The sequence below is a fragment of the Chaetodon auriga genome, chromosome 2 (assembly GCF_051107435.1).
Source record: "Chaetodon auriga isolate fChaAug3 chromosome 2, fChaAug3.hap1, whole genome shotgun sequence".
NCBI classification, from domain to species: domain Eukaryota; kingdom Metazoa; phylum Chordata; class Actinopteri; order Chaetodontiformes; family Chaetodontidae; genus Chaetodon; species Chaetodon auriga.
The window spans coordinates 22,889,513-22,915,486 of NC_135075.1; the positions used below are offsets into that span (position 1 = coordinate 22,889,513).

At 42.7% G+C, this 25,974-nt stretch overlaps 2 protein-coding genes across 5 annotated transcripts; both read right to left on the bottom strand.

Annotated features, from left to right (window-relative positions):
• Positions 1-290: 290 nt before the first annotated feature.
• On the bottom strand, positions 291-21,216 carry LOC143327217 (proto-oncogene tyrosine-protein kinase Src-like). Of its 4 annotated transcripts, none has more exons than XR_013077728.1 (12): positions 20,792-21,177; positions 12,854-13,135; positions 11,137-11,236; positions 8,568-8,666; positions 8,196-8,299; positions 5,858-6,007; positions 5,612-5,767; positions 4,472-4,728; positions 4,227-4,380; positions 3,909-4,040; positions 2,718-3,356; positions 291-2,678 (listed from the first exon to the last, which is right to left on the bottom strand). XR_013077728.1 is itself a non-coding variant. In XM_076741463.1 (12 exons), exons 2-12 carry the CDS (start codon positions 13,125-13,127, stop codon positions 3,148-3,150), a joined length of 1,653 nt encoding a protein of 550 aa, XP_076597578.1. In that variant the 5' UTR covers positions 13,128-13,135; positions 20,792-20,929; the 3' UTR covers positions 291-3,147. The 4 variants fall into 4 exon arrangements, 3 of the variants coding, with proteins under 3 accessions (XP_076597578.1, XP_076597587.1, XP_076597569.1); XM_076741463.1 differs by adding an exon at positions 9,674-9,691 and having other exon boundaries at positions 291-3,356; positions 20,792-20,929; XM_076741472.1 differs by having other exon boundaries at positions 291-3,356; positions 20,792-21,216.
• Positions 21,217-21,916: 700 nt separating this feature from the next.
• On the bottom strand, positions 21,917-25,661 carry manbal (mannosidase beta like). The gene is made up of 3 exons (XM_076744640.1): positions 25,473-25,661; positions 24,956-25,109; positions 21,917-22,630 (listed from the first exon to the last, which is right to left on the bottom strand). The coding sequence occupies exons 2-3, from the start codon at positions 25,103-25,105 to the stop codon at positions 22,520-22,522; spliced, it is 261 nt and encodes an 86-aa protein (XP_076600755.1). The 5' UTR covers positions 25,106-25,109; positions 25,473-25,661; the 3' UTR covers positions 21,917-22,519.
• Between the last annotated feature and the right edge of the window lie 313 nt (positions 25,662-25,974).

A 25,974-nucleotide genomic window follows, 5' to 3' on the forward strand; every position in this document is an offset into this window, starting at 1 on the left:
AACAGCATTTACACTTAATTTGATGCTTCAAGTTCAAAAGCAAATTTTCTGCAGCAAGCACATTTTTCCCTTTTTCTCTATATACACTTCATTTCATTCATGAAAGTCTCTAAACTTTGCCTAAATGTCCCAGAAATTTTGATTTGCCAAACTGAACTGATGATTGTCACATCACATGCTCACTTCCCTAAACATGTGGCGCAATGTGCTCATCACTTTATAAAGAAGTTACTCATGCCAAAGCTGCATGTTTCCAGGTCAAAGGACAGCACACACACCAGCACACACTCTTATCAAAACACATTTGAAATATAATTTATTGCACATTTAAAGATCAACATAAAGTGGCACGATACCCATTTCAATCCCGTTACATCGGAAACAAAAAAAGACAAAAGAAGTCCTTACAAAATGCTCACACCTTCCGTATATGATCAGTTTTTGACTTTAGAACAAAATGGCCATGAAGTTGCAGGAATGCCAGACCGAAACTGCATAGATTTATAAAAAATAAACCATAAAACAAAAAAGAAAAACGACCGAGACACTTCTTTAATATGGAACAGAAAACCCAATCAGACCTTGGCGTTACTCATATTTGTCATGAGCCCATTGACTTCCACATTGTCCCAGTGACTTACAGGCCGTTCAGTGCGTCAGAACAAACAGGGTATTTCCCAGTCTAAAGGAGGAAAGCACTGGTAATATGTTCTTGGAAAGATATATATAAATATCTTTATATATCAGACCCAAATTTTAAATTGTCTTTTGCAGATACGATTTTATATTAAGTCCAATATTAAAAAAGAAAACATTCCTTAAGCCCCATTTACAGTAGCATCTTATAATTAAAACATTTTGGGAGCAGGCGTGCGTCACTGTAAAAACCTCGACATGGAGGAGCAATTAAAGAAAAACTACACAAAAACAAATTACATGATAGTCACAGTCATTTAAGATACTATTTACATCTTTGACCTCATTTTTCATATCACAACCAAATCTCCACTTCCATTGTGGTTTTCGAATCGTCCACATTATTGATTGAATTAGCCATCAGGATTCATCATCGCTGATTAATAACGTCATGTGTTAGTGGGCACGGACCTTCTCTCTTATGGCTGCATGGCTCAAATTTGATAACTGATTTCATAGTATGTGTTGGCAACAATCTATAACTTTATATCTACTGTTGCTGCATCGACTACGTGACACCCAACATAAATACCTGCCATTTGAAAGTGGCTTACATGATACAAAAACCAACTCTAAAGAGCTACAGTATGTACAGTATGACGGCCAGGACTGGCAGCAGTGGGTAAGATAAAAAAATGAATTATAGGTTGATGGCACAAATGTTCAGAAGTCTGTTTATGATCCCGTCGCCTCACCTGAACCTTGAGTAAACATACACGTGTTGATGTACAGTACAGCATAAATACAAACCCAGCCAATGGTCAAGAGAAGAACGGCACAAAAGCATGCTAACTGGTTTTAAAATCAACTCTTATAGTAAAGTCATACACACAGTTTTATTAACGTTACCTGATCAAAGTTTTACAGTTTCATTGGGGCCGCCTGGTTGCATATTTTTATGGACACAACAGCTGTGAGGTGAATGAAAACTTTTTGAATCCTCCAGCAAACAGCGGCAGGTTTATCTGTCCTGTTTACTCGCCAACACGAGGTTTGACTGGGGAAATGATGGAGAGTTTTACTGGTAATTGTAAGTAAACAGTTGCCTGTTTGAGAACTACAAACCCCAAGTACGCTCCTTGATAATAAAACATTATATACATGGACAGCAGTAAAGAAATGTGATTAGTTTGGCACACAGCAGCACAGGCTTTTACGCTCAGGGTCCTCACATCTTGAGCTGAGTTGGATATTAAACAGTAATATGATTAGTTTGGTAGCCATATCAGCCTCTTAGTAGGTCACATAAATGTTTGATGAAAGTTAGCCCACTTATGCCTCTGAGGAAATGAGCTGATAACTGCTAAAACTGCTCTTTAGTGCCACTGTTGACTGCGCTGATTATTTTCAATGCAACTTTACAGTTAAAATCAAGGTAAATCAAAACAACGAGCATTCAAACACTACCTGCATCAAAATCATTTTTAATCATCGAGGTTGGATCCAGCTGGCCGCGACGGCCGTTCAGCGTGTGAAGAGATACAGCTAGAAAAGAGAAGGAGGGTTAAACGATAGAGAAAGGCCTCAAATTTTTATTCAATTCACCTAATTATCAGTCTTACAGAACATGCCTGTGGAGTACGTTTACCCTGGCACTACCATATTAGTGGTTCTAACAACCTTGCCTATTGATAATCACAAAGAAAACAAAGAAAAATCAGGAACCTCCATCTGCCACTGAACAAAACCTTAAACCACAGGGCGCATATTGTCCTAGTGAACATAAATTAAGATGCAAAGTAGAGTTCCAGAGCTGAGTTATTTGGAGACACTTTGAAGAAGCAGCACTTGAGAAAACTGGAGAGAAATACTGAAAGTCAGACAGAAATAGAGGAAGAGAGGCAGAAGGGACATAAAGGACGTGAAGCGAGACAGACTTTCCTTTGGCACCTGAGCCACAGTGGCAGTGCTCCTCTGCGGGCGGAAAAGGTACCAGATGAGAGTAAAGACACGCGACGGAAGAGGGAAGGAGGGAGGTTTCACTAAAGAGCTCATGTCCGATTGAAATATCCTCCCTTCACCTTCTCTCTTCAACGGGAGGGTCCTTCCTCTCCCGCTCGCTCCGTCTGTAGATCCTGATTCGGTTCCTCCCACATCATTCACACCTCTCAAAAAAACGCAAGAGTGGTCCCTCGATCCAATCAGAGCCAGAGTCTGTCCAGCAGGAGTTCTCCTTCACAGCCTTGAACCTCGTTTCTGCAGGAAAACCTTCAGTACACAGTGAGTGCTTGCAGAAAGGGGGTTCTCCGGGTTCTTCTGTAGGTTTCTTTATGGCACGTGTTGGGACTTCTGCAGGTTTCTGTCTCGGTTTTGCTTCCACAGAAGAATCTCAAGTTCCTCCCAGGTGAGTTTCACAGGCTCAGATCCTCCCACAGGTGCTCCTCTGAGGTTGGTTAGTGCAGATCGTTCTGTGTTGAGGTTCTCCCTCTAGGTTCGGTTCAGTGTGTGGTTCTATAGGTTCTCCCCAGGCTGATACTGGGGTTCTGTGGAGGTGAAGTAGTCCTCTAGGAAGCCCTGCAGGTACTCAAATGTCGGCCTCTCTTCTGGGTCCTTCCTCCAGCAGGAAAGCATGAGCTCATGCAAGGAGCTGGGGCACTCCGCCGGGCAGGGCATCCTGTAGCCGCGCTCCACCTGGTCGAGCACCTCACGGTTAACCATACCTGCCGAAAGAAACAGGAAGTGAGTGGAACGAAGGGAAGGAAAAACAGACATCTTCCTCAAAATTAATACACTATATCTGAGGGATTAAATATTCAATTTGTAGGGCTGCAGTTAACGATTCATCTATTATCTGTTATCTTCAGGATTCATCGATCTGCTGATTACTTTTGTTTGATCTATAAAATGACTGAAAATAGTGAAAAACGCCAAACAATGCCAACATGCTAATATCCCAGAGTACAAGATGATGTCCTCAAATAGCATGTATGGTCCAACTAACAGACCAAAAACCCAAAGACATTCAGTTTACTATCACATCAAAGAGGGAATAACATCAAATCCTCACATAAGAGAACCTGGATTGAAAGAAATTCTGTTTTTTTGTTTGAAAAATGACTCATGTTTTATCAAAAGTCACAGATTAATTTTCTGTCAACTGAGCTTTCAGCACTCAACCCAATAATTGTTCGAGCACGTCTTGTTAAAGAATCATTTCTTGAAACGTTGAATTGCTCAGGTGCTGATACACTGCATGATTCTTTGCTGGTTACCTGGATAGGGGACTCTGCCTTTAGTTGCCAGCTCTGTGAGCAGCACACCAAAGGACCAGACATCAGACTTGATGGTGAAACGACCGTACAGAGCTGCCTCGGGCGCAGTCCATTTGATTGGGAACTTAGCTCCTGAGGAACAATCACGAGTGAGTGAAAGCACCATGTTGCAGAATAGAATAAACCTTTTTAAACATGTCTTTCCAAACGTATACTCCTCTCTGCAGCTGCACCAACACCAGACCTGTTCAGCTTCACATTAATACAAGTGAAAACGCTAAAAATAAACTGTGATGGAAAGAGGAAGCATGGACCTACCCTGTCTCGCAGTGTACTCGTTGTCTTCAATGAGTCTTGCCAGACCGAAGTCGGCCACTTTACACACCAGGCTGTCTCCCACCAGGATGTTGGCAGCGCGCAGGTCTCTGTGGACATAGTTCATCCTCTCCACGTAGGCCATGCCTGCTGCAATCTGGAGGAAATGAAGCAGAGAGGACAGGGATCTTAGAATAAATATAAATATTAGATAGGTTTTAGCGTAGCCGAACTGCATGTCATGTTACCTGAGCAGCCATGTCTACTAGCTGAGGCAGACGAAGCATCCTCCCTGCATCCCCTTTAAGGAAGTCCAGTAAGCTACCTTGGCTCATATACTCTGTCACAATGTAGATAGGCTCCTCAGACACAACAGCATAGAGCTGGACCAGCTTCTCATGCCTCAACTTCTTCATGACCTGTGCTTCCTGAAGGAAGGCCTCTGGAGACATGGTGCCAGGCTTCAGGGTCTTGATGGCTACCCGTGTTGTCCCGTTCCATGTACCTGTCAGAGAAAACAGCAAAATAACATCATTCTCTAAAACAGTTCTCTAAAAAAACTGCTCTTCTTGGACTTAAAGGAAAAGTCTGAACTTTTGGGAAATGAGAAGATCAATGCCATTTTCATCAGATTGCTAGCTTAGCTTAGCATAAAGACTGTAAGCAGGGGGAAACAGCTAGCCTGGCTCTGTCCAACAGGAGCAGAGTCCAACCACCAGCACCTCTAAACTCACCAATTCACACGTTCTATCCTGTTTGTTTAATCTGGACAAAAACAGAAGATTACAAATGAGAACTTGCCTTTTTTTGGGGGGTCATGTGTCTTTGACTCTGTCTTAGCACTGAGTAGTTGCTAGGCAACCAGTGGATATTGCAGGGAGTTACTGAAGCAAGCAAAGACAAAGTCCAGGACATAACCCTCCATAACAGGACAAAGTGTTGTTTTTGTGCTTCGGTTTTTGAACTGGCTGAACAAATTGGATATAATGTGTTAATTGCTGAGCTCAGAGTTGCTGGTATTTGGATTTAGCTGCTGTTGGACAGAGTCAGGCTAGCCGTTTCCAGCATTTGTGCTAAGCTGAGGTAATCTGCTGCTGATTGTAGCCTTTTATCTAATGGACAGACATCAGACTGGTACAGTATCAGCCTTCTCATCTAACTCTCCAACAGGAAGCGAATAAGCTTCCTGAAATGTCAAACTATTCCTTTAATGAAAAATAAATCAGCGTATAATATCTTTTATCAGGATTCACCTCATTAATGCACTTTGAGAAAAGAGAAACCGATCCTCATATTTTATATATTCCACGTACAATCTATCTATATGCAAATGTGTGAGAGGAATTCAATCCATTCCACTAATTAAAGGGGTGGCGTGTCATTCTTACCCATCCAGACCTCTCCAAAGCAGCCCTGTCCCAGTTTAAGGTCGAGGCGGAGGGACTCTCGGGGAATCTCCCAGGCGTCCCTGGCCAGTCCCTGGGTCTGAGGTTTGGCCACGGGACACACTTCTGTTAGAGCATGGCACAGCCCATCAGAGTGCTCTGAAAGAGGGAAGAGAAGCAGAGTGAAAGGGCAGGTTAAGGGCAACAGTAATATAAACTGTGGCAGCTTCTGTGTGTCTGAGTACTCACTGCGGTAGTGGAAGACTAGCTGCTGTAGGCTGGTGAACTGGGTGCGGGAGGTAATATAGAAACCTCCGCTATCCAGCTTCCTGATCTTGTAATGTTTAACATTCAGGCCTTTGGTGTTATCATAATCCAGCACAGACAGGCAATATGCCCCTGTGAACAAGACAAAACAACAGACAGAGACAGGTTAGAACAATAAAACCAGGCGTATCTGGGCCTGTGCGACAGCTGCTGCGTGGATTTTCCTAGCAGCTGCGCTGGGCAAGTCCCTGTTGGCCCCCTGAAGGGCCCTGGAAACTCAGCTAAACCTTTCTGTCCCTGTCCACTAGAAAGTAGTCTGATCTGAGTTTACAGCCACTTTTCAGTAAACTACATTAAAGCTACTGGTTATTAGAATAAAAATATTACCACAAATTAAACATTTAAGACCTTACAATCAAACGCGTAAAAACGTGTGATTGAAAGGGCTGAATGGACGTAACGAACCCAGACTCCACAGCAGAGGTTGTAGCACAGTAAAAGGAAAATGAAAAAATCCATCCTCTTTGATCTGGAGTTTTGCTGACACATGTTCACTGTTCTTACCTCCTCAAAGAAAATCTAGAGCAGTAAAGACACACATCCCAAAGATTTTATCCACACAGTCATTGACCTGCCAGTCCACTGACCTGAAGTATCTGATCATCAGAGGACTATTATAGCAGCTTATCGATTGACCTTTGTTAACAACCTGTACTCAGCTATAGATACGGATACTAAATTATTTCTAAATTGTCACAATTTGTGCAGAATATAACTCCTGTGGGGATCTGAAGCAGGTTACAGCTTATGAGCTTCTAGCCTTACAAATGATCACATGTATCATGAACAGTCTTACATGATTTATGCTTCACTCAACATATGAGCAACATGCTTCTGCTCCTCCGTCACACTACGACATGCACATTTGACATCTAAGGCAGAATGCAGCCAGAGGCCAACACACGCCCTGCCAGAGCTCCTCCTACCCTCCCTGATAACCCCCCTCTCCTACACTCTCTCCTTTTACTGTTGTCCCCTCCTCATGCCTCTTCTCCCCCCTCAATGTGTGTGTGTGTGTGTGAGTGTGTGTGTGTGTATGTTGGGAGAACAGAGACTTATAGCCAGGGGGAACTCCAGCACCCTCCTAGGATGACCTAGTTCTGGCAGTGATTCACCCCTATCCATTCACAAGCCCCACTCCACTCCACTCCACTCCTCTCTTGCTTTTTCTCCCCACCACTTCCACCAAAACAAGCCCCTGAAGAGCCCACCTATGTCACAGGAACTACATCTGACAGCAGAGTTTCAGAAAAAAAGCGCAAAAACTTTGCCACAAGCCCAGGGATGTAGATGTTCTGCCATAGGCCTTTGTGGAAGTTAACAAATGACTTAATTACGAGATTCTGCCTCTTTCAAATTGAGTCCCTAAAGATCTACTTAATTCAAAGTAAGATCACACTTGCTGTGCGGAGTAAACTCTAGGGACACAGAGAAGAGTGTCATCCTCTTTTCACACATTTTACCCAGCAAGTGCAAAATAAAAAGCTCCGATTTTAGAAAACGTGTTTTGCTCAGAACTTTCTGTGATGATGCATCTCCCTGCGCTCCACAGTGCAACACCAGGAAAAAACTCAAAGCTCTGTGTCTGTTGTTAGATTACAATCTTTGGTCATTTTGGTCTTTCAACACGGCTGCAAAAACATTGTGATGCTGCGATTCTCTGCTTCTTCTCATTATACCTGAAAAGAAATCTCAAATATAGATTTCAATGCTGCTTGTGATCCAACTGCCTTTATCTTGAGAAATGAGCAATACATGCACAGAGGGCTCTTCACTATTGATTAATCTCCCTATTAAACACAGAATCAATCCTTTGGTGTATAAAATGCCAAAATACAATGACATTTTTTAGGTAAAATGTACCTGAAGCTTTGGTTGAGATATTCAGACTGTTTTTCAGACTAATAGTCAAACTATTACACATGACAAAACAGGGAGTATTAAGTGAATTTGAGGCCTTTTCCTTTAAAAGTGTCCTTTTTTTATACTGGGCTTCTGTGGAGGTGAATTATTGCAGATTAATTTTGTGTTGAGTGGCTTCTTGATCAGTTGATTGATCGTTTCAGACGTGCAAGCAGGTCTCAAGGCTTAATCCAGGTAACATGGGCAACATAATGTATGAGTTAAATACTCGCCAAAATGGCCTTAGAGACCCAGATTTAATCGTTATAAACAGACACGGAGAGAGGCAGAGGAGCTAATTGGACCATCTTGATAACGACTGTGGCCTCTGGAGTGATGCAGACGTCTGCTCTCTCACCTTTAGTGGTCTCGCTCTCCCTCACCAAGAAGGTTCCTCGTCTGTTCAGGAAGTTCAAAAGGAGCCTCTCTGAGTCACGCCGAGTGATCTTCCCAAAATACCACCTGCCAAAGTGGGCCACAGAGAATGAGATCAGTAAGAAGCTACTACTGAGCGTCTGGAGCAGGCAGGCAGGAATACTTTTTGACTGGAAATATAGAAGACTGTGCTGCACGCTGTATCGGAAAATATCGTCTCTGGTCTCTTTACATTCGCTTGATGTCGATACAGCAGAGAGAATAAAGCTACATTCAGGCTGTGAAGGCTAAGGAAAAGATGCCTTAAGTGTCAGGGAAAAAAATGCAAGAGCCAAACAAGGAGAGGATAACGTACTCTTCTGCTTGGATGGAGTCGGACGGAGCCACATAGTTGCTGGGGATATAACCACTCTCTCCTGTTGTCAGGGAGCGAGCGAGCCACCAGTCGCCTTCTCTGTGAGAGAGAGAGAGAGAGAGAGAGAGAGAGAGAGAGAGAGAGAGTCAACCATAAACAGAAACCTGACAGAGGCGACCACATCACTTCTTGCTTTGATGATCTGCTAGCTTCCTCCCAATTAAGAGACATTATATTTGATGAAAGAGGAACACTTTAAGGATGTTTGTCTGTATTTTCCTCATTGTCAACAAAGGCCACGAAAAGATCAAAATCAACGTGATTCCCCTTCCCCGTCGTTGGCTCTCAGGCCCCAAGCTCACCGATTCCTGCTGTCATGAATGTATACGAGCACAGGAGTACATTATGCATTTGTTAGGGACTATTTTCAACTGCGGATGAATACGTTGTAAGTGTATTCATGGCCCGGGGAAGGTGTATGTGGGATACACTCAAAATGAAGTACAGTGCCAATGTTCGTTATTATGAAGGAATATATCAATCAGCACAAAAGTGTTTCTCATTTATCTGTTTTTAACAGTTTTTGGACGACGATTAAGGTCAACGGCACAGATGAATAAGCTAAATCAGGCTTCGGCTGCACAGACTTGTTAGTTCACTAATTGTAATGTTGGTTTCATAGGATTTGTTGCCAATTGAAAAAAATACAGAACATTACCAGACTAATCCATTAAATATCACAGTATCTGCACGACAGGATGTGGTGCGATCTCAAGAGGTTTTAAATTATGATCCCACACAGAAGTGCACAGAGTGATGTAAAGGAAAAACACACTGTTAAGAGAGGAAATAGACAGAAACAGACAAGCTTTTGTTCCACCTACAGTCCCTCAGTTTACATCGTAGACCTTTAAGCTTTAACTGTAGCCAGAGATGTTTAATGTTATATACCAAGCAGGTTAGGGCACTAAAACACCCAGTATCTTTAATATTAACTAAGTCTTTTGCAGCTACACTATGAGCTTGATCAGACACATCCAAGCAGCAGCAAAGGGACTGTGAACAAAAGGTTGCGTGAGATTTTTATTGCATTAAGTATTACTGACCTGAAGCTGTACTTTTTCCTAGGAGAAACCATGAAGCATGAGAAAGAGAGAGAGAGAGAGGGAGAGATAACAGACACAGCAGACACATCAAAACACAGCGAGGAGACACAGCGAGCCAAGCAGCACAGCACAGACAGATAGCAGAGGAGCCGAATATGCTGTGGGACTACACAGTGGGGCTGATACGAGCTGCAGTGTTTTGAAAGTTTTTCAGAGCCGTCTGTAATCATCTTTAATGATTCTGAGCAGAGGATTGTGGAAATATCTCTAATTTATCCATAAATCTATCCATAAATGATTATATACTCATGTCATACGGGATTTCTGGACTCACAGATACAATCTCACTGCTTTGATTCTTGTGTTTAGAAAGGCTTGTCAGTAATATGGATATTGAAACTGTTTCATGAATTAAGTATGAATGAATTATATTTTTCAGCCCTACTGTGTAGTGCCAGACTATAGATAAAGAACAGGAGACCAGACTTATGGCAGAAAGTTATGGAAAAAGTTCATAGGAAACAGCAGCTTTTAAAGACACACGTCATTTCTCACTTCCTGCTTTTAAAATCACTCTGTTCCTTCTACAACCCCTATTCCCCCCCAAAAAAATGCAATGCTGTGTAAAGCATAAATAAAACAGACCGTGATCATTTGCTAATCCTTTTTGACATATAGTCAACTGAAAACAGTACAAAGACAATATATTTAATGTTTGACCTCATCAGCTTCATTGATTTTTGTAAAAATCTGCTTATTCGGAATTTGATGCCAACAACATGTTTCAAACAAGTTGGTTCAGGAGCAACTAAAGGCTGGGAAAGATGTGGAATGCTCCAAAAACACCTGTTTGGAAGGTGATAGTATCATGATTGGGTATGAGAGGGGCATCCTGGAAAGGCTCAGTCGTTCACAAATGAGGATGGAGAGAAGTTCACCACTTTGTGAACACATGATTGTATAAAGGATATTAATACATGAGTTCAGGAACACTTTGTAGAACTGTTTGTCTGCAAATGGTTGCATTCTGTTTTTATTTATGTTTTATGCAGCATCCCAACCTTTTTGGGATCAGAGTTCCAAATCACAACACTGGTAAGACTTCAGCATATGCTGATGTCCAACAGGGAAACATCATTTTCACGTGTTATCGGGAATGTGAGTGCAGATCTTTCCATGACAGACTCTCTATAAAGCGTCTAAAAGACGATGGTGATGACAGTTACCAAAGAGGAACAGAATGCATTAGTGAAGAGTCGTTCTGCTCCGTTTTAGGCAACAGATGGAGAGGATCAGACTCTGCGGTCTGCATCGCTCCACAGTTACCAGCTCTGACTGTGTTCATTCATACTGACATTTGTGCGCACTCACATTCGCGTGTGTCTACAAATCTGTTCATTTAGATTTTTGTGAAGTTGTGGCATCAGAGAGAGAGGAAGAGGCAGCCGACTGTTGATTCTTACGTGTTGTTGACAATCTGCAGCCTGTCGCCTTTCCTAAAGGTCAGATCAGACGCTGTCCGTGACTCATAGTCATACAGCGCCACAAATGTAGTGACACCTCCTGCAAGAAACAACACACACACACACAAACACACAGTTATGGAACCATGTAATGGAAGACAGTGGTACTTCCCCCTCAGCCCTGTTCACATTCACCATAATCTAACTTTGATGATACAGGTCCAGCCCCTGATGATAATTTGCTCCATTCACTGTGAAGCTATGAATCTTAAGCTATTTTGCCTCTGCTCCATATCTGTATAAAACAATTTACCAAGGCCAAATGAGAAATATCGACACTCAGACTGCTTGTGGCCGACCGTCCGTGAAGGACAAAGCCATCATACCGATGGATTTCTATTTTCTATGCAGCTTTCGACCCTTCCTTTTAATGAACCTGTGATCTAAACCTGGGAACTCTCCAGCCAATCATTGATTGGCTCATTAGATGCACCGGAGGAGGCGGCTAGCAGAGCCGCTCCCGACACACCAGCAGCCCTTTGCTCGCTGGATGGGGCAACATTAACCTAACCATCTGGCTGGTCTAGACACATTACAGCTTAATGTCAAGTAAAATCTGGACAGTGTGACACGACGCGCTTCAAAGTCAAAGACAAGTTTTTAAGTGTGTTTGGCAGCTGATGACAGGAAAAATAAAAACTGTTTTTCCATTGAGAAAGAAAAATTTTTATGCGTAACTCTGACTCACAGTCAGTCTGTTTTTAGATAGATGTTCTTTTCTCAGGACTTTTGTGGTCTCAATCTAAAAGCAAATCTGTGGGCTGACTCAGAGACGAATTTTCATCAGATCCCATTAAATCTCTTTCCATTGCACAGTTCACAACTTTATTCACACTAAAAATTAGCATCTCTTCATTGTAGACCATTTTGTGCATTCTCCAGCCATTATGCACCCAATATTACTTTGGCTCTACTGTGTTACCAGTGTTTAAAGCAATAGTTCAATATTTAGGGAAGAACATTTATTTGATTTCTTGCTGCAAGTTAGATAAGAAGATCGATGCCACTCTCACACTGTCTGTTCGATATAAAGCTGGAGCCAGGAAACTGTTAGCATAGCTTAGTTTAGCATAAAGACTGGAAATGGGGGAAACAGCAAAATCTGGAGCCTCTCTGAAAACCCAATAGTTATACCAGGAGTTACGGTATGCGTAGGACTATATCGCGGCTGGGCACAGTGATTTCCTGGAGTCTTGTCGCTGTGTGGTTCATAGGCAACCAGCAGCATGAATGTCAACAGCACCCTTTCCCACTGAAGACAAAAGCCAGATGTTAGTGGGTGTTAGAGGCTTTAGTGAGCTTAGGAGCTGCCGGTAGGTGGATTTTCTTGCCTTTGGACAGAGCCAGGCTAGCTGTCTCCAGTCTTTATGCTAAGCTAAGCTAACAGCTGCTAGATGTAGCATATCAAACTGGATGCACAGATATGACCGTCGTATCAATCTTCTCATCTCAGTCTCTGCAAAAAGCAAATAAACATATTTTCCCTAACATTCCCTATTTTTTTATTGGCAAAATTACAATAAGTTTGTCTGACTACCTGAAACATAAAACTCAAGAACCAAATCTTATTTAGTAGCATTTGTTATTCCACTGAACCATTTCCTGTAATCAGAAATATTCTGCACTATTTCCACCAATCCCACGAAGTGTTGTCTACCTGACAGAGGTCCTCTCTGAGGCGAGGTGATGGTGCCGGTGTGGTCCACCCCTCCAAAGAGAGCCGACTCAGGAGTGTTTGTCGGGGCGAGCTGGTGGTGCCCTGGATGCCCCCGCCTGCCTGTCCCGACGGCAGGGCTCCTATTGGGGGTCTGGGTCTGCTGGGCGGGGCTCAGGTGGTTGAAGTGCCCGCTGTCTGAGCCTGTGCCGATGGTGCCGTCCAGGCTCATGGAGCGCTGCCCCGGCTCCTTGGGCTTGCTCTTGCCCGCCCCCATGTGCAGACCTGGGAAGAGAGCCAATGATGAGTAAGGATGCAGCACTTTAAGTCCCAAAAGGGATCTCTGGGTTGTTATGTCGGTTACTTGTTATATGGCCGATAGAACTGAACTGACTGATTGGTCAATCGAGACAGAAATAATGTCAACTATTTTAATAATTGACCCCTTGATTAAACAACTGAACTGATTTTTTTTTCCCCCAGAGAAAACATGCTTCATTCTCTGATTTCAGCTTCTTAAATGTGAGGAATTTCTGCTTTCCTTGGTTTTATATCACTGTAAATGAAACTTTGGGTTGTGAACTGTTGGTTGAATTAAACAAGACATTTCCAGACGTCACCTGAGACAGGCGTTGTCAGCTAATCAGGTCCTGTCACACACAGCAGGGCATGTGGATGTCAGTCTACTGTTAAAACTCAACTAAACATATAAATCATGTCTGACCCCCACACGACCTTTTTCATGAGAAAAACAAAAAAAATCTTCATACCATTTCAATGAAGAAATTTAAATTAGAAGCTTATTTATAAGACGGTGTTCATTTACATTCACATCTTAGAAAATACTGTCTGTGTGACTGGGCTCAAATTAAGGATTCTACTGTCTTAATCCATCCTGACAGGAGATGAAAGCTGCTCATTCAGGAACAGGAACTGACCCTGTTCAGCTTCTATTCATTCACCTTTCTCAAACACAAATTCCTTCTAGCAGTGTGTGCCACGCGTGTCACATTCATCGTTGCTCTCCTAATCCACCACAGGGTATCCTTGGAGCTGTTCCAGGTTCAGTTAGAACCGTTTAGCATGCAAATACACTGCGAACAGGACACCTTCAAACAGTCAACACACATACATTCAAGGTCATTTCTATCTGTTGATTCAATCTGTTCTGAATCAATAAGCATCCACAAGGAAAACAAAGCTTTAAACAAAGGGGGCATTGTGCTGTAATGAAACCCATTGTTAACACCGGTGAGCAGACAAGGACAGAAATGTTTTCACCTCCAATAGGTAATTATAAACCCGCTTCTCCTTTCCATCCTGATGCAAATACATCTATTATGGTCTGATAAATTCAGCCAGACCACTCTGCGTTAGTGAGCGCAGACAAAGACAAACATGCTCAGACAGTCAAACGCACCCACAGAAAGTTGGAGTGCCGTGTTCACACACAGCGAGTCAATCCACCCCTCGAGTCACTGCAGAGTGACTCACTGTGAGACCGGCTATTTCAGGCCAGCTGAAACAGAGACAGTCACACACACATGAAACAGCCTTGTTCCTTTGTGAATAGAGGCCCTCTCAGTTCCAGACAGAGTGTATGCAGCATGTGTGTAGGTGTGTGTGTGTGTGTGTGTGTGTGTGTGTGTGTGTGTGTGTGTGTATGTGCATGAGCAGCTGTTCCTTGGTCTCTGGGAAACGAGGGTCTATCGCAAACTAACACCCAACCACAGTTGGGTCTCACATCCTTTTTCCCAACACATGCGTGTCTCCAGGATACTTGTGTGAGTCTGATAGACAGGACAGAGAGGGTTATTAACAGACAAGGAGGAAGGAACTGGCAGTGGCTGTAAAAAGAACGCGTAGGTGGTTGTTGTATACTGCATGGACAGCTGAGGCTTAGTGGGCGTTTTAAGTGTAATGTGCGAGCATAACATAATTACACAGGTATGGGAATTCTCAAAGATACGGACGGATCCACTGTGGAGATGTGTGGGCGTGTAAAGCTGCGTGAATGTGCACGAGTGTTGAGCGATTTCAAGCACACACGTACAATCATGCAAGCTTTGATTCAACTCCTGCCAGGATGTAATCTGGCGCACTGGGGGGTTAATGTATCCCATGGTGCAACACTGAGTCACACAGAGATGGGCCCACGGGCCTGAAGGAAAGGTGGACAGGACTGTGTGAACCGTGTGAAGAGTAAGCCGCTCGATTTGGCCGGCTAGTCTGGAAGTCAGCAGTGGACGCTGTGACCTTCTGCCGCCGCCTCGAACATCTAGAAGATCACGGTGGATGAGAAACACTCAGCAGCATTTTAAGCAATAATGGAGGCACTTATGCAACAGATAAATATAGAAGTCCACGCAGTCAATATATGCATGCAAGCAGATATGTGAGCTGCTTGAATCCATGCAAAATCTGTACAATTATTATTATTGAAAGAGTCAATTCAACTTAAAAATCACTGACGTGGATGTTAGTCTGGAAGCTTTGACCATTTACAACTTCACATGCTCCTGTTCAACACATGGTTTACGACATACAAAAAGCTGAGTTCACACTTACGGTCAAGTTCCTTAATCCTCACTGACCACTGAAAAGAGGCCTTCGAGAGGAGTTTCTCAAGGTCTGATTGGGGATTTCAGCCCTCACTCTTGTCATCAAAAGGTACAAGGAACTTGAAAATCTGAACCACAGAGCAGCCTACAGCAGAAGACCAGTGCTGTAGGAATGTACTCAAAGACAAAGAGGATCTACGAAATGTCACATAAGGTGGAAGTGACAGAGATTCATCAGTGAAGTAACTACACCCACATGGGTTACTGTGTCTTGCTAATGTCACGCTATGTGGATGGGTAAAAATACTGTCATACCAGTGCTGAAGTGACGTGTCAAAAGTAGACTTAAAGGAACAAATGCATTAGATGTTCAAAGTAGTCATCTGAATTTTTCTGACGTATGTCCAGAAAATGTCCCCCGCGTTGACTGATTCTATACTTTTCACAAATTAAACATTCATGCCTTGAAACTTTGTTGCAGCTTTAATTTTAACCCTGATTCTCTGGTTGAAGGAAAGTCAAATCTATTAGGAAAACTGATTAATGATCAGGTTTACGCGCACACTGATCGGGGGAGGTAATGATCGTCGACCAGCACTGCAAACATCCCAACAACATTCAGAAACCATGTCCTGTCAGAGTCACTCTCCCCTGGCTCTCTCCAGGACGCCGCAAACACCAGAGCACCCTTGAAAGCCATCAGAGCCTGCAGATGTAAACAAGAGAGCTAGCTCTGTAGCTGAGCCTCACGCCTTTTCCTAATATGGTGTCAGAGTGGCCTAATATCAAGAGGTGCTCACATGTGACGACCTCCAACACTGATATAAACTGGAAGCAGAATGGAGAAGAAAAGATGATGGAGACTAAAGTATACTGGAAAATAAACCATGTAGAAAATAAGACAAGAAGTCGTTCAAAGGATAGGAGAAATTAAAAAAATGGAAAATATGAGGAATGGGAAATGAGGAGAGATTTCAGTCCCTCGTGCACTTTTCCATTCAACAGGAGCGCGGAGGAATGTGGGAGAACCAGATTGCACCGCACTGCTACGACTGCCAGGGACTGCAACAAGAACAGGCACCTGAGCAGTGGGAGGGCGGGATGGGAGGAAGGAAGCGAGGAGGGAGATGGAGCTGTGGTGGTGGTGGTGGTGGTGGTGGTGGGGGGTAACAAAGATGCTCTATTTTCCCTTTTTTTCCCAAAACATAAATCAAAATCTCACTCCAAAATAAACTCTTGTTGCCTAGCTGCAGCTAGCGTTACAGGATCATCATCATTTTGAGAATGAATCTTCATTTTTATCGTCAGACTTAACACATATAACTCATTCTTGACTGTATTGCTGCATTTATGCATGTTAAAAATGCTTCCTGTTTGTATTAGGTTAATCGTCTCTTAAATCAAAGCAGCATGAGCTACAATTCTGCTCTCAAATGAGCTTTACAAATACAGTTATATAACGTGGTTTAATAATGTCAGAAAAGCGACAATGAGCACGCAGACATGCTGACTGGGTGAATAAAGTTATGCCTGGTTGTGTTGTGGGAAAGGAGATTTTGAGGATTAGATATGAATCATGGCAAACAGAGGCTTCGTTCAAAGGCTGCTCTCTGAGTGCCGTTTACCTCAGAACCACGGTGGAGTTCAAGAGCACTTCAATTTCTGCAGTACATTTATCACTAAGCTGTGTTTTTCTCACAGTCGCAGTGTTGACTGAGTCTTACAAAATCTATAAAACTTAGTACGTGAACTGAATACTGGGAGTGAGGGGGAAATACCGTAGGGAAAGGACGAAGTGAGCAGAGATGCCTAAAAGGAATGCAAGTTAATAAAGCGGGCAAGTCCGAACACCTGTCAGATGCTGACACTCCATCACATCAAGGCCGACAGTGGCAGCAGTTTCGTGTGACATGTGCTCCAATCTGCCTCGGAAAATGGCAGAAAGCTACGCTGTCATTTCAAATCGGACTGCACGATTAAAGGATTGCTTCACATTTTTTCCAAGTCTGTCTTAAAGCAACATTCCCATGCCTAAATGTGCATGGAAACAGTGCTTGGTTGCTGTGACTGGCCCTAAAGAGATCCCCTCTTAACATGATTCCAATGAGGTCAGACATCAAAGCTCCTCGCTCAGTATGAAAATGCATCAGAAAAAAACAACCAGGATGATTTGGAATCACTCTGGTGATTCCCCGGCTTTTCATCTAGCGCCATCATCAAATAAAAGAAACATTAGTTTGACCAAATACCTGCAGAACTAATGACACTCCCATCAGCCGCCCCCACAGCGACAATACACGATAACGTGCTCATCTAAAACGGTGAACAAACAAACCTGCTGAACTTGAGCATGTGAGCGTTGTTACTGTGTGAATTTTACCATGCTGACGTTAGCGTTCAGGTCAAAGCATATAGTATGTACAGCCTCACAGAGCCTCAAGCATGGCTGTGGACTCTTCACCCCTCTTACTGTCCCTCCACCACAAAAAGGAACCCTTGTGCAGGGAAACAATGAGGGCATTTGGTGCTAAAATGACTAACTTTGGAAGATATACCCACTAGATCAGACCAACTCAGACTGCTGAGGCCTCAAATTAGCTACAGATGAACTTAAGTATACATTTTTGTGGATTTTGTCGCTTACGTTGGAGTCTCTTTATGGACAGGAGTGACTAAAGTTTAGCATGTGAGTGTTGTGTAAAGAAAGAAAAACATGAATCTACCCTTTTAAATCCGTGATGATCTACAGTCAATATAGCGCTCCAGGGAAAAGCGCCTTTACATCAAGCTTTCCAATTATCTGCTGTACGATCTGAACATTGTAGTCTTGTGGAGAAAATGATGTTGCTGGGTTCCAAGTTCATCGCATAGTAAAACTTGAACGAACAAATAACCTAGATACCAAAGCTCCATGCAAGTAACGCAGAAATTGGCTGCAGAACATTGTTTCAAAGCAATTAAGTCGGAGCTGAAATTTGAGGACGATGTTTTAGTGCTAAAAAGTAACTGATTATGTTCTGCTTCCAACTGCACAAAGCATTTAACTCTTTCTCACATTTGCTGTCTAATCAGCATTTGCAATCCTCCATCTGAAGCTGTACATTTCTGGTCGGGCACATAAGCACATTTGGCCATGACAAACCTCACTGAGTCACAACAGACGGTAACAGTTGCCACTGTGCTGCAGAGAGTGAAGGAGCTCGAGCCAATGTTTCACTCGAATGGGAAAATTACAGTTTGCCCTGGGGAGGAGAGGCGAGGGAGCGGGGAGGGGGCAATGATGGTTCCTCAAGATCAAAACGAGAGGAAATGTGCACATTAGCATCACTGTCTCATCCTGCTACATGCTGGGAAATAACATGACACGGTGCAGTCCACATACATGGATACTACACAGATCATCTATATTTAGCCTGGGATAGAGAGAGCGAGCCGTTGATTTAAAGAGGGCCAAAGAGAAGACAATGCAGTCACAGAACTACCAACTCTTGTCCCATTTTAGCACTGAGGATGCCTCAATCAGATATTCTCTGTTATCTTTCCCCCAAATCTTTTGCTGACCTCACTCACTTCGCCTGTGTCTTGCTGTCAGTTCTCATCTCCCCTTTTCCTTAGTGACAAAACACACAGAGGAAAGGCGAGAAGGAGGAGAGGATGAGGAGGATTGTGACACTCGGCTGATAAAGCCCACTCCCCGTTTTCTGATCATCATTAACTAGCGGCTGCGAGTGATCCAGGCTATGAGGAGCAGCCGACACTGCATGACTGATTCTATAAAGGAGGGCAAAAGGTGGGGAAGGAGGACATGAAGGCTGTTTCATTTCAGAGGGGCCACACACTTGTTAAATTATTAACTACAAATTTGTAGCACTCTTACTGGCGGCCTGTAATCATTTACAGACAGCCTCTCTTTGTGATACTCTAGTTATTAAAATAACTAATATTTGTTCTCTCTTCAAACATGTAAATATTGAATCTTTGGAATGCATTCTGACAGAAAGCCGAACACAACATTTTATTTGACAATTAAAGCCAACAAAACGTGCAACAATTAGCCGACTAATCACCTAATCAACGGCCAAATAATCAGCAATCAATAACTTTAGCTTTCAATAACTCCTCAAATGGGAACATTTTCTCTTTGTCTTTTACGACAATGACTTGAATATCTTTGGGTTTTGAACTGCTGACCAGACAAAGGGGGACATGAAAATGTCACTTTCAGAATATTTTTCAGTATCTGCTCACATTTCATAAACCAAACTATTAACTGGGTACTCTTAATCTGGTAGATCAATAGATAACAAAAAAATAATCTTTATCTGCAGCCCTAAAACCAATCTCTGACTGCCCTTTGAAAGGGAACATTATGTATTCTGACCCGCTGTAAGATCTCTCTCAGCTTGTTATTTCAGATAAAGTCATTAAACATTCCCACTTGATTTTCTGGTGTTATTTCTCATGCTATGCTACCCTCGTGTTTATCACATGAGGCTAACATGTTATTGCCTCCTCTAAGGTTGCTCAGTGTAAAATCCAACGCTGAGCTTTCCCATGATTCATGAGCCTCATTTTTAGCAAACCTGAATCCACTGCCTTATGGAAATTAGCTGGAACTGGTCCAAATCCCAAAACCAACTGCAAATAGATTAACCACATAATTAAAATTCTATTTCCACGGGATTAAACACCAGTTGTCAGCAAAGCTGCTTTCAAAGAAACAAGGGGTGGGGTAGTAGCTGCCTACAGGAGTAGCAGCTGTCAAGATGATAACGTCTTTGCTATGGGAGGGAATGAAAAAAAAAAAAAAAGAAAAGAATAATAAAAAAAACATCAACAGTCCGTGTTTGCCAAACGGATCCACATTAGGCACGTATACAGGGATTTATGAATGGGAAGAGGGATAAAAGGCGACAATGCTGCTGTGGCTGTCGTGGGCTTCGGCTCACAAACAGCGCATATGCGGCCTGATGAATCAAAACAGGTGCTGTTAAAGCTCCATTTTGAATTTCGATGGATTGTTGGCTCCTCTTTTCTAACCGCTGTCGATTTACTTGCGACTACGCGGAGCATTTTGGCTCGTGAGAAAGTCAGACATGAGGCATTTTGCACACACGGTGCGCATTTTGTGCGGGGTGTAGTAAATCGTCAACAGCGTAGTCCTGGCACAGACCGAGCGGCACTGACCAAATGTGCGAGCGCCGCTGACTGAATGGCCTGTGCAACAATGAAACACAAGTCCGTGTGAGGGGGGACCGTACGCTGTGTGTAAAGCACCAGTATGGGGAAATAGGCAGCCACAAACCACAAACCCTGGATGCAATGGCAAGATAAATCACATTTTCTCGCATTAACACGCCACAAGCCCTAATTAACTCACCTTTGACGCGTCTTGAGATTCAGCCCAAAAATCAGAGACGCGCAGCGAGGAACCGTGTTAAATCCTGATGGCTGTCCTCATTAGAGAAATAATGGAAGCGGATGGCCAGTTGCTGTGGAAACCTCGGGCCGGCCACGAATCCCATTTAGCGAATTTCGGCAGAATCGCAGAAAGGGGAGGTCATGACGGGGACTGCCTTCAGGAGCAGAGGGCACAGCTGCCGGGCGGCTGCGGTGGGCCGGACAAACACCAAAGCGTCGGTGAACTAGCCTGTTCAGCTGGGAAGAGTCGACGGCGCGGTAAATTCATGCGAGGAAGCAGGAGTGGTGTGGTGAGGAGAAGACATGCCTCGTAGGGGGGAAGGCACGGGATAGTGCATCACTGACGAAACACGAGAGCGCAAATATGATGAGTCTGGATTTTACGGTTTTTACGCAGCAGCGGCGGAGTCAGAAAGGATTCACGTCGTGTTGCGTAACTCGACCGCCGTAAGAGTTGAATTCAGCGAGGCGTCGGCAGGCAAAACACCCCCGTTTAGCTTCTCTAAAGCGGCTTGGAGTCACGACTGAGAGACTCCTTTTTTGTATTACAAGCAGTTACAACAACGCGACTCAAAAGTTCAGCACACAAACCTCTCGTGTCATTCAGAGCACTGTTAGCTTCCTCGCTGGCTAACAGAATCGGTTGCTAAGCGACACATACTTAATGTACGGCCACTTTGGATTGGCGTATTAATATCAAACTTAACCGTTTTCCGGCCTCACAGGTGAACGGACCGTAAACAGAGTTTTCAACGGTTTCGAACGTGAGTCATCACAACTGAGGGTCGGAACTACTTGCTGGAGAGAGTAAATACATTTTTGATCTGTTAGCCTATTTCAAACATAGCCAACTTGGCTAGGAAAATAATTTAGGAAAAACTAAATATTATCTCGTCAACACAAATCTCATATTTTCCTTGTTCAGTCTTGATTATGACATATCCAGGTGTGTTTTATACTAGAGCCTGACCAATGCTGGCTTTTTGAGGCATATTTTGTATTACATACCGGCCGATTAAAGTTTTTAACAATACATTTTCAATGGATTCCTGAAAAATGGCTCTTAAATGGAATTATGACCTGCTTGTTTGCTTTAATCTTCCTTTATTACTTGTTGATACTGTAACGACTACAAGTGTCATCAGTGGTGTCTGAACATCATGTAAATGTTAAGAAAAAAGAAAAAGGATTAATTAAATGTACCCCACATGCAGTCAAACTATTCTGGTGCCACAAAACTGTAGGAAGTCATAGTTTATTTTACCATACAAAGTGAGTAAATATGAGGCCAGTACATGATTTCATTCTTACTCAGTTAAACCAATTTAGCAATGAATATTTGCGTGTATGACTACACAGTGTATTTATTCATCTGTTGCAAGTCAAATACAATTCAATCAATGATATTCAATTATAAAACAAATGCACGACAAATATGCCCAATAAAGTATGTAGCTGTAGAAAAATAAATGTCAGCAAACCCCATCCTCTTACTCTCTGTACTCTGAGTAATAAGACGTTGAACGTGAATAGAACACACAGTTCAGGGTCATTCTGAAGTGTCTTAAATTCATTGCACATTATTTTTTATTGTCGTAATATGACAGTAGTGTTTCAGACATCTGTAGTGGTAACTGTAGACAGACATACAAGCAGGTAACACACACAAGTACACACACAGCACAAACTATCGCTTCTTTTTGCTCTCTTTCTTTGGTTTCTGTCGAATCTGGGGTGCTGGTCCTTTAGGTTTCTTCATCTGCTCAGTGGCCTTGCCATCAGTGGACTCAGTCTCCTCCTGCAGAGCAAACACAGGAAGCATTTCAGAACGAAGCCCCAGTCTTTGATAAGTGTGTTTGAAGATGTACTTGGAGAATGCTTTTTGCCATTGGACACCTACGCACAGAGAATTTTGCCACACGTAAATCTCGTCATGAAACAGTTTGTGCTTTATATAACACACTGTGCACAGTGGGTTGGTAATTAGCTGTAATAAGTGATATACATTTTACTAAGGCAGTTTTTCTTCAGCGCAGATAGTTCAGACTGTGTGTAAATGTATCTCAGAGTCTCTGGAACACATGAACACAAATACACACACACACACACACACACACACACACACACCAAACAAAAGAAATTCGGACGTGTTTCAGCACTCTCCCTCTGTCAGCACTGTTTCTGTGAATGCAACAGAAGGCTGCAGTGAAGGATGAAATGGCGACATGCTGTGGAGTAATCAGTGCATCTGAAAATAGAATAATTAGACAGTGGATTTAATTGCTCTTGTCTATAAATAATCTCTCCTGACAGTTGTCAGTATGGAGGTTCGTGAGAGTAGCCCTTGGTGGCTCTGTCTTCATGGACACTCAAAAATAAGATGTTCAGCACGACTCTTGCTAATTGATGTCTGGGTTGTCTGTGATTCACAAAGACTGAGTGGTAACATTCTGCAAGATTTTTTTTGACAAACTGGTTTTATTGTAGAACTTGTAGATAAAAATAAATGTATTGATTACACCATTTTCCTATATACTATTCTCAGCAGCTATGCCATACTGCACGTTTCTAACAGTATCAGTTTGATATGAGATGTAGCCACCATAGAGAGCATTATGCTGCTCCTCTTCTGTAGTCTGTCAAAATCATTACACAACAAAACATTCAGTCTTTCAGTGACATATTACCTGCACATCAAAACCATTCACTTAAATTACCTCAGCATGTTGTACATTGATAAACTGCATAATGTGATGTCTGTATATGCATGAGAAGACACCCGTCATCTGCACTCGCTGAGGACTAGCAGCCTCATAACTTGGCTGTATGTCACCTCTTATTGAGCCAAATATATGGACAGGTGACAAGTTAAAGGGACAAACCAACATAAAGTATCTTAGTGAGGTGATGGGCCGCCATGAGCCACCAGAACAGCTTCAATGCGATTTGGTATCGATTCGACAAAGTCTGTGAAAGTCTACTGGAGAACACCATTCTCCCAAAATACATTCCCTCATTTGGTGTTGATGATGGTGATGGAGAGCGCCGTCTAACACGTCTGCCCCAAATCTCCCCAAGGTGTTCAAGTTTAGAGCCACTGGATTCCCTCTTTTTAGGGGTCAAGCATGCAGGCCTGTACTTACTGCTGTCTTGGTGTACGCCACACATGCACTCACCCACTTGTTGAGAATATGGTGATGGGTGACTCATCTGACCATATCACTTATTTCCATATCTCAGCCGACCAGGACTGATGGTTTTTGCTCAGCTGAACTCTCAAATGTGCATTCATCCCTGTAATGATGGGTTTACGCACTGCAACCCTACCATAATATCCCTCTCTGTGTAATTGTCGACTCGCTGACACAGTCTGATCACATCCTGCATTGACATTTTCAGTCACTCGGGGAGGAGTTCCACACTGGTTTTTCCTTACATGTCGCACTAATGTACAAGCATCATGGTAATCAAATGTGCGCTGTCATCTACAATCTCTGACCCTGTTTACTGATGTTTTTCCCATGAAGCTAAATGCAGATGCCACTTAAGTTATTATTTATTAAAACATGAGCCAGTTCAGCAATCTTGGTGACTAGAGCTCCTGCCATCGCGGCTCCAACAATTAACCCTCTTTCGAAGTCCTCTTCCCATCTTGATACAAAATCAGAATTTAGGTCCGCATTCAAAACTTTTTACAAAAAAGCCTGAATAAAATTTGAAATCTGTGTTGGAACATTCCTTGAATACACCCAAGCCATTAATTTGAGCGAATGACTGACTACAATCTGGTTGGCTGCTCACGTCTTGATTCAGCCACAATAATAAGATGACAACAAAGTGTCAAAACATATCAGGTTAAACTGATTATATGTGTCCTGATGGCAAAGAGGATTAAAGTTAGCAGAAGGCAGATGTGACATTTTGGGTTCAACTGGAACATTTCGTAGCTATAAATCCCCTATTTCTCCCGATTACTTCATGTAAGGAAACAACATCAGGTAGAGGTTATTGTGTAAAGTGATCACTGCCTGTGCTGCGTCCAAGTGTGTCACTTTAATCTGAGCCAAAACATATCCCTAACCCTGGCTGACCTGCTCCTCTCCTTCCTTTAGTGTCTACCTACGTGTTCATGTCCCTTGGAAGTGGGGAGGATGACAGCCAGGATGCAGATGAGCTGGAAGATGGCACCTAGAAACAGCCCATAGCGCAGTAAGCTTTCAAGAAAGGTGGGCTCAGGGACCTCTGGAGGGGACAGGTCCAGTTCTGCAGACATGATGCTGTTGAACAGATGTTCGGTTGGTTATTCTTCAGTGTGCTCGATCTTCAAACAACAGCTGGGGGATCAACATTATGACAGCGATCCCCAGTGTTTTCTCATCGGCCTTACAAACACTGTAAACACATAACGTTTACAAAATACAATCTTACAAATGTGAATCGCATGATGTATTTTGCTCTCAAATAGTCACGCTGATTAAAAAATATATTTTCTGCGTATTTATATTGTGAAGAACCAGATGCGACACTCAACAACGCAGTTACGGCTTATTTACATTATGGTCAAGCAGTGCAGCGACATTTTTCAATACACAGCTTTGAGCTATAAATGAATAAAATAAATGCGGGGATGAAAAACTTACCAGTGGCGGGAATGCTTCACTCTTCTTCGTCGTTACGGGAATGTAAACATTAAAATGAGGACAAAAACTCACTAAGCGGTGAAACACTAAGAAGGTAAAATGCTAGTTTAGCTTCCAAAGGGAGGAATAATTAGCCATTTATCGGAAGTGATGTCACAACTGTGTTTTCCACTTCCGCCCTGGTAAATTGGTTTGAAAATATCGCCCCCTAATGTTTATCATAGATATTTACATATACACGGAGTACGAGTGTTTGGGTTGAACGTCAAGCTCTGACAAAACAATAAATAAAAAACTCTATACTTTCACTTTCATTATTTTGAGCATAAAGTATTCATTTAATAAAAACAAAAATCTTAGTTACAGCGGCAAATAGTAGACCGCTTACTTACTAAAGCACATAACTGATGCAGAAATATATTTGGGCTACCCACGTTAAGCATTTAAGACATAAAAATTGTGCTTACATGGTAATGCATCAACAATTCAAGATAATTAATAT

What these genes read in the sequence shown, in the direction of transcription:
- manbal (XM_076744640.1), bottom strand. Translation starts at nt 25,105, where the DNA reads ATGTCTGCAGAACTGGACCTGTCCCCTCCAGAGGTCCCTGAGCCCACC. An exon ending in CTTCCAAGGGACATGAACAC is followed by an intron (nt 22,631 to 24,955) that starts GTAGGTAGACAC and finishes TTTGCTCTGCAG; the next exon opens with GAGGAGACTGAGTCCACTGA.
- LOC143327217 (XM_076741454.1), bottom strand. Translation starts at nt 13,127, where the DNA reads ATGGGGGCGGGCAAGAGCAAGCCCAAGGAGCCGGGGCAGCGCTCCATG. An exon ending in CTTTGGAGAGGTCTGGATGG is followed by an intron (nt 4,729 to 5,611) that starts GTAAGAATGACA and finishes TTTCTCTGACAG; the next exon opens with GTACATGGAACGGGACAACA. An exon ending in CGAGTACACTGCGAGACAGG is followed by an intron (nt 4,041 to 4,226) that starts GTAGGTCCATGC and finishes ATTGTTCCTCAG; the next exon opens with GAGCTAAGTTCCCAATCAAA.